At 33.0% G+C, this 13,808-nt stretch overlaps 2 protein-coding genes across 2 annotated transcripts; both read right to left on the bottom strand.

The window, feature by feature from the left end:
* Nucleotides 1–41: 41 nt before the first annotated feature.
* Nucleotides 42–2,732, bottom strand: LOC143541230 (uncharacterized). Its single transcript, XM_077034108.1, has 6 exons — nt 2,629–2,732; nt 1,918–2,024; nt 1,771–1,818; nt 1,633–1,690; nt 1,403–1,540; nt 42–601 (listed from the first exon to the last, which is right to left on the bottom strand). The coding sequence occupies exons 2-6, from the start codon at nt 1,992–1,994 to the stop codon at nt 353–355; spliced, it is 570 nt and encodes a 189-aa protein (XP_076890223.1). The 5' UTR covers nt 1,995–2,024; nt 2,629–2,732; the 3' UTR covers nt 42–352.
* Nucleotides 2,733–12,659: 9,927 nt separating this feature from the next.
* On the bottom strand, nt 12,660–13,383 carry LOC143541229 (uncharacterized). The gene is made up of 2 exons (XM_077034107.1): nt 12,969–13,383; nt 12,660–12,750 (listed from the first exon to the last, which is right to left on the bottom strand). Exons 1-2 carry the CDS (start codon nt 13,183–13,185, stop codon nt 12,692–12,694), a joined length of 276 nt encoding a protein of 91 aa, XP_076890222.1. The 5' UTR covers nt 13,186–13,383; the 3' UTR covers nt 12,660–12,691.
* Between the last annotated feature and the right edge of the window lie 425 nt (nt 13,384–13,808).

Here is a 13,808-nt window from a genome sequence, read left to right as displayed (position 1 = left end):
CTTTTTATCTCAAAGGATATCTGAGAGGTTTGTTCTTACTCCGCCTCAACTTTTAGGACCTAAACGCCTCAAAGCGACCCACGCTTCTAAAAATCCAATATGACAACCAGCTTTCCAAACAAAAGTGTATCAAATTCAAAGTCTTAACCAAATGGCTAAAAAAATGTTAATATTTGACATCATCATCCTTTTTCACATACCAACAGTCCCTAATCCATACTAAGCTGTCAATAGATAAACAAATAAACACAATAGACTAACCCCGCCCCGAACTTCAATTATCGGTCCAGTCTTCTAACAAAAATGTTTTTCGATAATGTACGAAGTATTACTTGTTTCATTAACATGCATATCATGACGCATCATTGACGGGCCCACAATCGTTCTCTCCAAGAATCTCGGCTATCATTGTGTTGATTGAATTTCCTCTAGCTTTAACTCCAATGGCCATAGCCGTTTTTAAATTGACAATTTCACCTAATTTAATCGATCCACCCGTCTTATCTTTCACAAAGATGACAGGCACTTCCCGAGACGAGGCCAGGATCGGTAGGTGCTTCGTAAGCCCACGAGGATTACAATCGGTTGCTATAAGTATAGCCTGGGATACACAAAACAAATTAAGTTTTAAGTTACTCCTTTTTATAACCGTGAGAATCAGTTACAAGAAAACTCACAGTACCACCACCAATTAGGAGTGCTAAACAGGTCGTGTTAGTGGGCTGGTGAGTTGAACCCGAAAATCATGTCAAGACATACCAAATTACCAACCCAGACATACCAACCCGAACAGAACACGCATATTTGCAGCTTAACACGACTTGGGCCCGTCTAACCCAATATTTTTAATACTTTTTTAATCTTCTACATATTAACAGTCTAAAATTACAATTTTACAACAAAAATTACAAAAATATTACGTTTAAATTAGAAAGTTGATGTCAATTTCTCTTTCAATTTTTAAATTTTGTCATAAATACTAACCGTTTAAATTATTATATACCTATACTAACATTGGTGTTTGGGATTTTGTGCAGCGTCTAGTAAACTTTTCCTTTTTTTTAATTGATTACAAAAGTTTTGTGTTTGTGTTTTAAAGTTAGGCCGCAAAGGTTATTTTAATATGTTAAACTAGTATAGTTTTCATTTTAAAAAGCTGAACACAAAATACATATATTTTGAACTTCAAAGTTTTTTATTTTTTAATTTTGATCTTTCAAAAAAGCTATATAGTGTTTAAATTTTTTCTCGACGTTCTGGTATAAACTTTGGGATAAACCGAACCGATACCGACGTCACTTTCAATGGATTAAAGACAGCAAACCAGTGAAAGCTGGGATTCGGTTACGCCTCAACGGTATTTTCAAGATCAAACAGAAAAGTAAAAAAAACAGTAAGTAACCTGCAATTGGATGGGAGGCTGTTTGGCATTACGACTGCTGTAGACAGCATTCTGCGTGGAAGAACTAATAGATCCATGAACTGGTGGCATTCGTTCAAGTACGCGGGTCACATCATTGACCCCAATTGCAAATTGTTGCTGATAAGGAACAAGATTAAATCAACATAAATCAAAACTGGAAAGGTTTATAAATAAAATTAGAATAATAAATAAGTAGCAGTAAATAACACCTTGAGCCAAATTTTATGAGGTAAAGATTGATCTGCAAGTCTGGCTGACTTTATTTCTCTGGTCCAAAAAGGGAAAGGTATTATCAGTAGTGTATTTACAACCACTGAATGGACATTAAATTTTGTTGTATTTATTACCTTTGAATTGATTTGAGAAGACGAAGAAGACTTTCACCTTCATAAGAACTTACATGAATACATAAGTATCAAGATTACAGTTAGTAAACATACATAAGAACTAAATCAACACAAGTCAAATGGATATAAAATAAAATAGAAATTTACTTTGGTGGTTGAAGAATGTGGTCAGTCGGGGCTTTCTGAGGCACTAACGAACTTTTGTTTCTATTTTTAATCCGCATCTTGAACTGACCAGTGAATTTGATGAAAACCTGCTTCAAGTAATAGTTAAGGATGAAAACTATCGGGTTTTGGTTGTGATATCTAACATGTTTGACAAATAGCACGTGCTCGAGTTGACCTATATAGCGCCTTTAGAATTAGAATAAATCTAAAAAACTTATAACAGGTCAACCAGCCAACGCGTTGAACTTATTTACAACTAGGCAGCAGTTTGACTCGTTTGGATAAATGAGTTACAGGATTTTAAGTGTGTTGGGTTTGGATTGATGTCTTTGACAAGAATAAAGATACGGTTAATACAACCCACTAAACCAAAGCCCGTTAACCCGACATGATTGGCACCCGTTTATTAGTTGCAGACAAGCAGTAACCTAACTCCCATAAGCAACTAAATTTGAAAAATCTTATATGCATTCTATTATAAACTGATAAGCCAATCAAATTAAGCAGCTTAAGAAGTACAGATTCCAGAATAATTATAATAACAATGTTTTAGATATTCAACAAAAGCCCTGATATCCGAACCCTTGAAGTTTGCAATTTCTGGAAATTGAATTTGAATACTTATATGGGACCGGGTCAATATAATTTGATGATTATTCAGCAAGGCAAATCATGATGAATAAGTCGTACCTGAGACGTGGAATAAGCTAAGCAAGCGGCCGGTGGCGGAGGTTAATAGCTGCTGAAGCAACGAGAATATAATATGTAGAATGAATAGTTCGTCCTTCACCCCCTACGTTTTTATAACTAGTCGTTTTTATATCACCATTTTTTTTCATACCCGGGTCAGGTATTCCAAAGAATTTCTCTCAAATGGCATGACCCATGATTTTCGGGTTCTTTCAAGTTTCATCATTGACCATCCTATTACGACCTCCCGAAAGAAACCTAGTTTTTATCTTCGTTGTTTTAACCAACTGGCTAGCCGAAAAGGTTTCTTTATATCAACATTTACTTAGTTTAATAAAAAAAAATTAATCTCCTACTTTACATTCTATATAAATCTCGATATATATTTAATTTATTTGTTTTATCAGTATACCAATCGAGAAGCTTGAGATACAATATGTTATATTTAGACACCATAATACATTAAAAAGTATTCACATGATGCAGTGCGGAACATATAAACTGATAATCACTTAACTTGTTAATTTTTTTAATTAAATAAAAAGTTATAGCAATAATATATCAAATTAAAGAAAATAATATACATTTTCTTATGGGGTAATTTTTTAAATATAACATAGCAAAATCTGTGGTCCTTTAAAAATTACGGGAAAAGGCTTATTTGCAAATAAATATAAAGAAGTATATGGTTAAAGATGATGAAACAAAAGTGTAAATAGATTTTAAATAACTAAAAGCTATGTAAAATTGTAAAGATTATAAGGAACAAAAAGTGCAAGACAAAAAAACATATTTATCCTCCTTACCTTTACACTAGGTGTTGTACCATAAGCTCTAAATCTTATAATTACTTAAATTTTGTAACTTCTTGCTTACAGAAAATGTATTTCATAGTAGTATAAATACATCACATCTCAAAAATTTGAAGATAGGGGAAGATACATATACATTCAATCCATTAAAAAATGTGTGTAAAGTTTTTATAATGTAAATAGTAGTTTAGAGTGTTGTGAGTGAAGGAGATATAAATACAATGATTTTTCTATATATTTGAAAAGTTACTGTTCACATCATATAATTTTTTAATATATTTTGAAAGTGGTTGTGAGTGAAGGAAAAAAAATTGTAATGACAAAGATATAAAAAAAATATTATTTAAATTAAAAAAAAGAAATGAGTGTAATGATTTTTAATGTAAGTCTGAATTTAGGGATATGAGAAGGGATGAGAATGACTTGGTGAACACGTTATATTTTATTTTAAACTAGAAAAATTGCTGATATTTTGTTTGATTTAGGAGGGGGTTTATTAATTGAAATAAACTTGAATACATCTACGTCCAAAGTGGACGACAAATAATCCTAAATCTAATGACTGAAATAATCAAACTGTTTATAACTGAAACCAGTTTCTAATTAAAATCTGAAAACCGAAACATCAATTCTATGTTCAATTTTAGTTCATCAAACTCCAAAACATTACTTATAGGTTCAATTTATTGAACTTTCTACCTTCTTTTGTTCAAATTTAGTTTTTCGGATTTTGTTAATTGAATAAAAAAAAGTGTAGTAAGGGTTCTATATGTTATCTTGTAAACTGAGAAATGAATGCACATAATAAGATAGTTGATATAGAATGGATAGTCATCGTTTACTATAAGAACACATCAATTCACGAAGACTCGGGTGACAATAAGAAGCACGTCATACGATTGTAGCTTGATCCTTGATCAAGAGGAATTAAGCTACGCTATCAGCTTCTCTCTAAAATATAGGCATCGTTTGCAACTTACACCAAGCTTGGTTGTTGAAGAAACACAGATCCTATCCCCGGGTATGGGTCCTGGATCTAATGAGTCCACAAGGTAGGATAGGATAATTACAACCAAGATTTGAGTACAGCCTCCCAAAGTCCAGTGACCGGAACCTGCAAAACAGACACCGTGAGTCTCGTTACAGGAAGGACAAGAGAGGGGATCTTCCTGTAACCACCCTCCGGCGTGAGAATCAGTAACCTTCGTAACGGAGAAAGTATTGAAGAATATAGACTAAGTGCTGTCAGAATATAGGTGAGTGAATGGATACCTCATACCGTTTGACAAGGTATTTATAGCCGAATGATGATGGAAGATGATTGGGGCAGCTGTCCTCTTCCAGAAGACCTTTGATAACCGCCTAGACACGTGTCCTCTTGTGATAGGTTGAGCTATACGTCTCATGTGCATAAGCATAACAACCTGGACACGCGTCACGAGCTGAAAGGATGGATCGCGCTCTGGCCATGTGCACGGTTATAACAACCTGGCCAGGTGTCCTTTGTTCATTGGTTAGTATGTCACGTATTCCCCAAGTAAGAATCATGAGCCTTCTTCTAGAGAGTACTTGAATGGTGACAGCTGTCCCGCTGGCATTATTCTCCAGTTGTTTTATGCGGACAGATGTCTTGTCCTGCGGATGACTTTTGAGGATGCCTGGATGCTTCCGCGCGTGTTATGAGGACGTTCCTCCTCTATCGTGATATGTGGGTGATCAAAAGTCACGATAGAGGAGGAACGTCCTCATAACACGCGCGGAAGCATCCGGGCATCCTCAAAAGTCATCCGCAGGACAAGACATCTGTCCGCATAAAACAACTGGAGGATAATGCCAGCGGGACAGCTGTCACCATTCAAGTACTCTCTAGAAGAAGGCTCATGATTCTTACTTGGGGAATACGTGACATACTAACCAATGAACAAAGGACACCTGGCCAGGTTGTTATAACCGTGCACATGGCCAGGGCGCGATCCATCATTTCAGCTCGTGACGCGTGTCCAGGTTGTTATGCTTACGCACATGAGACGTATAGCTCAACCTATCACAAGAGGACACGTGTCTAGGCGGTTATCAAAGGTCTTCTGGAAGAGGACAGCTGCCCCAATCATCTTCCATCATCCTTCGGCTATAAATACCTTATCAAACGGTATGAGGTATCCATTCACTCACCTATATTCTGACAGCACTTAGTCTATATACTTCAATACTTTCTCCGTTACGAAGGTTACTGATTCTCACGCCGGAGGGTGGTTACAGGAAGATCCCCCCTCTTATCCTTCCTGTAACGAGACTCACGGTGTCTGTTTTGCAGGTTCCGGTCACTGGACTTTGGGAGGTTGTACTCATACTTGGTTGTAATTATCCTATCCTACCTTATGGACTCATTAGATCCAGGATCCATACCCGGGAATAGAATCTGTGTTTCTTCAAATTGATAAAAGAGATTGACCTTTAAAAGTTTATCGGAGCCTCTACGGTCAATTCTATGATGAAACCGGACATCAACATAGTGGGTGTGCTATGGTTCACTAATTCTATTTATCTTAGTCAAATAAACGTATAATAATAATAATAACTATTATTATTAATATTACTATTACTACTTCACGTTGGGCTTTGGACACTAGGAATATGGAGAGATGTCACAAAATATCTATGGACTATGATCAAGAGCAACGGGGAGACTTTATTCCATTTTTTACTTTGATGATTACGTTCTTATTTGTCTTTAGTCTAATTCTTTGACTTAATTTCAGTTTGGAACACTTTTATTTAGAGAATATTACTCTCACAAATCTTTGACTAGTCTCTATAAAAAATTTAGTTTTATGAAAATCCAGGTAAGTTAAATACTAAACGCATTGAGTTAATTTAAACTAGTTTAATTAAAAAAAATGTAAGAGTGATCATCTTTCATCATTGGCTTTTATTCAACGCATCTATATTTAGCATTAGTGGCTTCTTTGTGAAGTGTTTTCGCTTTTGTTTTTTAAACTTAAAATTAACCTTTGAAAAACTGTCCAAAGACATGCTTATTTCTTACTAAAGCTCCATTGAGTTTGGGACTTAGGGGTTTAATTAATCCAGTTTAATCAAGTCAGGATCGATTTGAAATCGACTAGAAAAAACCTGAATTAAGTGTACGTCGAGCTTAGCAAGCTATATGTACATAATTTTGGTTTAAGATCGGGTATTTGAATCATGGGCACGTAAAGTTTGCGAGTCTTTTAATATGCCCGTCAATATAACTTTTGTACTAATTGATTAAGTCTTGTCAAGTACTCAAGTTTTACTCAAATCAAATGAGTCAATTAATTCCAACTTTAAGTAACTATTAACTTTCTTAAGCAATTAGAGTCAAGCTGAGCTCAAAAGTATCAATAGACCGAGCTCAAGAAGAGTTAATGAGTCAAAGTTAAACGTGATGACTTGTCTAAATTAAAATGAAAAGTTGAAAACGTATCATTGTTGACTTTTTGTGTAGTTAAATCTCTCTCCAACAATTCTTTAAATATCGAATTAACATTTTATTGCTATATTACTTTCAAAAAAAAATTCTGATATTATAGAATTTTATTATCTTTAATTTGAATCTAGTATTGCAATAGCATTTTTGAATATATATATATATATATCTATCTATCTATATATATAATATATATAAACGAAGACAAAAAAATCCTACGTGTCGCGATTTGGTCGCTCCCCTTTTTTGGAGTCACCAGATTTGCTAGATTTTTAAATTGAGGCTTCTCATGCATTTGACCCGAATTCATGGGTATGAGTCTTACCAAACCCAGATAATCTTTAAACGGGTTATAACATCTCATTAAATAAAAAATTATTCTCACCAAATTATTGGTGTAAAAATCCTATAAAATAGGATATACTAAAAATTAATATCTTATTTATATTAAAAAAGATATATGTATATATATATATATATATATATATATATATATATAATTTAAATTAAAAAACCAATTTGATAGTAAAAAAAATAAACGGGTCTTGAGTCTCATCAAACCAAAAGTATATTATTAACTTTCATAAATATTAATTATAATAAAAAAAACCAATTTTATACTAAAAGAAATAAACGAGTCTTGGGTCTCATCAAAACCATATAATTTTTAAACCGAGTTATAACATCTCATTTATTTGTCAAACAATTTATCATCAAACCATAAGTATATTATTAACTTTCATACAATAAAAAAATATAAATACAAAAAATAAATAAATATTAGAAAAATAATATAAAACAACCCCCGTAATATGGGGGATAAAAACTAATATATATATATACACATATATATATATATTTTTGATGATATGTGATCGTATAACATAATGCGTGATTATATAACTTGGAACATGATTATATAAAATGATACATAATTATGTATGGACTTTCATGCCTATAAAATATGGTAGGTAACTATATGCGTCATACATAATTACAAAACATGTTGCTTGTGATCATATAACACAATACGTGATTAACATGTTACGCAGTTATATATTAATATTTACCATCTTCTCCTGAAATGAAATACATGTGACACATTGTGTGTCTTCTTACGCTTCGCGTCATTTTTATCATTTCTACATAACTACATAAACTACTATGTATACATAACACAAATCATGTATAAGAGTATCTAGAGTATAATTGTATAAACGTTCTAAAATAGTCTTTATTCATAGAGTGAAGAGTATAATCAAAGATATATCAACACAAGATATCTTGACTTGTTTCAACCCTACATTCGGTTCGGGTTCAAAGGGATTTTACAATCGGTTCCGATTAGGTTGCAAAACCGGGTTCAACTCCAAATCCTGTTTTACTGCACGCCTCCGATTACACTCATAAATGAGATTACTGACAATAGAAGCAATGAACGATTTTGGTCCATGGGCCACAAAAGGACACAATCAAACCTTCCCACCCCATGTTACTTGTCCAACTATTTGCGGACCCATTAGTCTTTTTCAAACACACATATGATTGGGTTAAAAGCCTATAATTGCGTAAACATTCACCAATACGCTGTTTAGTATTCTATGTTTAGTGATTCTTGTATGAACCATTTATTCGAAATTCATTTTTATTTGTTTAGTTAATAAGCAAATATCATTACCAACAAAATTTATTTATTTTGTTAAATGAACGAATAGAAACATATGTTTAGCTCGATCACGCTTATAAACATTCATTTATGTTCGTTCACTCACATTTATTTCATTTATATTTGTTGATTTATGTTCGTTGTATAACATATTTATTATTAAATATACTTTACTTATTAGAAATACTAAATAGGCTATCACGCATTAACACGTCACCCAAAATTAAGTTCTAGAACCAAGCACCAGATAATCTACTAATGAATTGAACGGATGAATATGCGTTATTCTTTTTAGGTATATTGGTTTTAAATAATATCGACTTTAATTTATTGGTGGTTGTTAGTCTCAACTAATGAAATTGCTTATAACAGTTCCGTCTTTTAACATGTTTGCTTCTCATGGTCCACGACTAACGGAAGTGTAACTTCGGTAGTCATCGGTTGCCAGAAAAACGTTTTTCATCGGAAAACTCCTTTTTTAACGGAACACTCGACCTGAACACCATTGCTGACCATTACCACCTGAGCACCACCACCACTGACCACCACTATTTGAAAACCACCATCGATGATAGTTTTAAGATTCCAACGACCTCAATAATTTGGGTTTTTACTAAAATAATGTTTCTAAAGGGCTGGTCAAAGGTTACAAAGAGGTTTTGGACGAAAAAGTTTAGTTTTGCAGCGAAAAAGTAGTTTCCTGACAGAAAGTGTTTTTTCGGTGACCACCAACTAGGGTTCCGGCGACATCAATAATTGAGGTTTTTACTATAAAAAGTTTCTAAAGGTCCGATCTAAGGTTTTTCTGGAACCGAGGACTAACGGAGTTATGTTTATGTTAGTCGTGGACTGTTAGAAGCAAACATGTTAATTGGTGGGACTGTTAACAACCAATTCGTTAGTTGGGATCGACGACAACCAAAAGATGATAGCTGGGATATTTAAAACTAATATACCTTTTTTTTAATATAATTCATTTATGTTTGTTTAAGTTCATTTATGTAGATGACGCTGAGGAAAATCCTGCATAAAGTTTTACACTATTTTCTTGGGACAAGTGGTTAAAAAACCCTCTACTCTTGATGTAAGCTGTTTATTTTGTTTTCGGCTTCTTACCGAATTAAACATTTTTTAATATAATCTCTTACATTAAAAAAAAAGTTCATTTATGTAGAAAATAAATGAACGAAAACAAGCACAATCATGTTCTTAATAAACGAAAGCAAACAAGTAAATCCTTAAATGATTACTAGCTGGATTTGGATTTTTTTTAACTTCAACTTCAACTCCCCTTGTCCCATACACATTTCTTTTGCTATAAACATATCTCTAGTTCGTGAACTGGGTTTGTAGTTCAATTCGTGTTAGATTTTACAGGTCGTGTTTTATGTATCTACGTTTAAGTCTTAGGTTTGGGAGATAATAATAGAAGGCGTTTAGGTTGTATATATGTTTTAGGTTGGAGACACATCACACATGTAGTGGTTCGAGAGTGATAGTACGTGCTGATTGATGGTGGTCCGGCATTGATGATGAGGTTCCAGAAGGTGGTTCAACGGTGAGGATGCCAATGTATAGACAAAATAATTTGTTACATAAAGCAAAATTATATTGACCAGTCAAACAAGTAATCGATCAGTCAAAACACTAATTAAAATGTTGTGAGAATATCAAATGTATTAGACATAATAACTCTTCAATTCAAATATTTATTGGCATCAATTTTAAAATTGTCAAATGTAAATTTATAGTTAGAAGTTAGAACTAATGATACATGAACACGGGTAGGGGTGAGCAAAAAACGGTTCGGAACCGTTAGAACCGAGGAACTGGAACCGAACCGGTGCCTCAGAACCGCTAATGTGTGTACCGGTTCGGTTCCCGGTTCTCAAAATTTGCATTAAACGGTTTCCGGTTCGGTTCCGGGTAAAACCGGCGGTTCTAGACCTGGAACCGAAGAACCGGAATATTCAAAACGTTTTAAATAAATTTACAAATCCTCATTTTTTATAGAGTAATTTATTAACCGACATCCATTCATTCATTTTTTAATTCAAATCTTCTTTCTTTACGTTCAAGAACTAGCAACCATGATCAATCTTGATTTAAGCTATCAAGGTAATTTAATATAAAATGATATGATTTTTCATGAATCTATCATTGTTAATGATTTATTTAACTTCAACACTTAGGTTCTAATAACGGATGTTCATGTCGTAATCTAAATTAGTTTTGCTGTGAAAAAAGACGTACAATTGTATAAACTTGTTTTGCAATTTGCAAAGTTTGCATAACTCATTTGATAAATAAATGATCGAACCGGTTCTAGCCAGAACCGCTTAGCGAGAACCGGCTTTAGCGGTTCTGAAACCGAACCGGTTTACTATAACCGGTTCCGGTTCTATTTTTCACTCATTTTCGGTTGCGGTTCAGTTCTCACGGTTCTGAACCGTTGCACAGCCCTAAACATGGGTAGATTGGTCATACTAAATCATCAAATAGAACAACTTGCTATAATGGCAATAAAAATAATTAGAGTAGGTGAATAAATTCGTTATCTACCTATACTAATAAAAAAAATAATAATTCTAAACACATGACATTCTTAGATTAATTCTCACTATCAAATTCCCGCTCAAATCACTTCTTTTATATTAATGGAAAAGAAAAAAAAAATACTCTAGTATTGATTATAAATTCAACATACCATATTATTTGGTTAATCTCTATTAATTGAATTATTAATGTTATAAATTATATTGTAAACATACTTAATATAAATATAATAATTACGTGTCATAAAGTATATTTTCTTTAAATAAAAGAATTTATGTTTAAAGAGTATACTAACATTTAATTTTTGAAACATCTAAATAAACTATAGTAATTTATTTTATTTTACTTTTCAAATATTCAATGTTTAATAAGTCTTAAAAATTAAATAATATAAACTTAATTATCTTTTTTTTATGTGTATGAAAGTTATTCATTGTAATTTATACATTAACTTATCACATGTAATACACGGGTTTCTAAAGCTAGTTTTTTTATAAACGAACACAATCATGTTCTTAATAAGTTTTTTATTTTTTTATAAACAAACATAAACTACAAATATAAGGATTTTCTAGTTCACGTTCATTTATTATAGTTGAGTGAGATCGGTTACCGGCTAGGATCCACATATAAGTTAAACAGGTAAACGGGGTTAGGCAGGAAAATGATCATGAGGACTAGAATATATGCAAGTGTTCTACTAGTTATCCGTTTATTAGATAGTATATATATAAATATTAGATAGAATAGAAGTATAGATAAAAATATAGATTTATATAAATAAAAAAAAACATAAAAAATAACAAGTTCAGTTTAGATGGTCAAATCCAAGTTTCAATCTAAACTGAACTATCAAGAGACAACCATAAACCAAACCATTAGAATCCCAAACCAACCGACTCGTTTCAGAATGAATGGTTTGATCTGTTAAAGCATTTTTTTAAAAACCTTATGTTAAACAAACAGTTAAAATCATACAGGTAAGTCTAATTTACCATTCTAGAAGATATTTTAACAAAATAACAAAATTATAAAAGCAATTCCCATGGACAACAATCGCCAACACTTGTCCAAGGCAAGGCCTACACATGGGTAAATAGGAATTACACTTTTGTGAAAGAGACATATAATAATAACACACCAATAAAGTAATAAATAACACATTTTGATTTAAAAATTCCTTTCCAAGTTTTGTTTTCACAATAAACAAATAATACTTTAATCATAATCATTGCAGTTTGAAGTTTGAACCGGTCTATAAAGCCACAAAACCGGGTAAAAAAACTAAAAAAAACACTTTTTTCTGTACCCCCAATCAAATCAAACATTGTTGCTGGAATCAATCAAACAAAACAAAGATTAATTTAATTTATTCAATCATTCATGAATCTATAAACCCTAAAACCAGAAGAAAATTATGGTGATTTTAGAGAACAAGAATTCAAAATTTACATTGGTACAATCACCCCCCACCTGATCAACAAACAAACAATTCCTTGAAAAACAAAAAACCTAATTAATAAATTGAAAAATTAAAACCAATTTCTTCTTCTTATTCTCCTACATTTGAGCTTCAAATCCATACTCCTTTCTGGACCTGTTCTTCATTTTCAACACATCTGCACCAAAATAAAATTAAAAAAATTATTAATAATTTTCTGTTATTTACGTTATGAAAACAGCTGGAATTCAGGCGGATTTTATTATATTATCATAAATTAATTACAATTAATTCAACAATCTCTCAAAATTGAAACCGGATCTGTCTGGATTCCAAAATTAATTCAACAAAAAAATTCAAAAATGAATCAAAATTGTACGGAAATCACAGATCTACCTTCCGATTTACAATCCGGTGGATCTTCAAACAACGACAAAGACAACTGCTTATGCGCAAGCCCAATGTCAAACAAAATAAGCCCAGATTTCGGATCATCAACAATAATATCCTTCACCGGTAACCACAAAAACAACTCCTCCTGAGACAAACCCTCAACGCCGGTAAGACTACCGTGGGTCAAATTAGCTCTAACAGTACTCTCGTAAAACGCCATGGTATCAAATTTCGTTAAACATGGGCCTCGTAAGAACACTTCCAACAGGCCTGTATCGTACAGAGTGAACGATTCGACTTCTTTCGGGAACAGGCCCACCGGCAGGCCTTTGCTTTTGAGGAGATCGTGGATTGATGATTCGGATACGGGTGATGGGTTTGATTTGGTTGAATGAAGAAGATAAAGAAATAAAACACATAGTACAGTGAGCGTTTGTTTGTGCCGTAATGTTGCCATTGATGATAATGTGAGAGAATAAGAGGGTTTAGTTTTATTTTAGGGTGTGTTGGGATACACGGGTTTTTAAAGGGTGTCATGTGGTTTTACGAAAATGGCCCTTGTGTGCCGCTCACGTGGCAGACTCGAACAGGTTTTTTGGTTAAAAGTAACTGACTTTTTAGTTATTAACATACATTAAAGTTAAAATTTTCTTTTCTTTAATGGTTTTGAAAATTAACTATTATATTCAAGACTCCTAGATATGTTAGAACCCGTGTTAGCGACACTTTTGCAAGTGGAGGGACACTAAACACCATGACGGAGCGATAGTAAGCGCGGGACAGTAAGGAGTTTTGGCTCGAAGGGGTGAAGGGGGTAGCGGTATGGGGACGTGGTCTCAGAAT

This window comes from Bidens hawaiensis, unplaced genomic scaffold, assembly GCF_021521415.1.
Source record: "Bidens hawaiensis isolate Kalapana, Puna unplaced genomic scaffold, B.hawaiensis_p1.1 tig00012479_1, whole genome shotgun sequence".
NCBI classification, from domain to species: domain Eukaryota; kingdom Viridiplantae; phylum Streptophyta; class Magnoliopsida; order Asterales; family Asteraceae; genus Bidens; species Bidens hawaiensis.
Note: the sequence above shows the minus strand (reverse complement) of the source record. Positions and strands in the feature narration are given on the sequence as shown.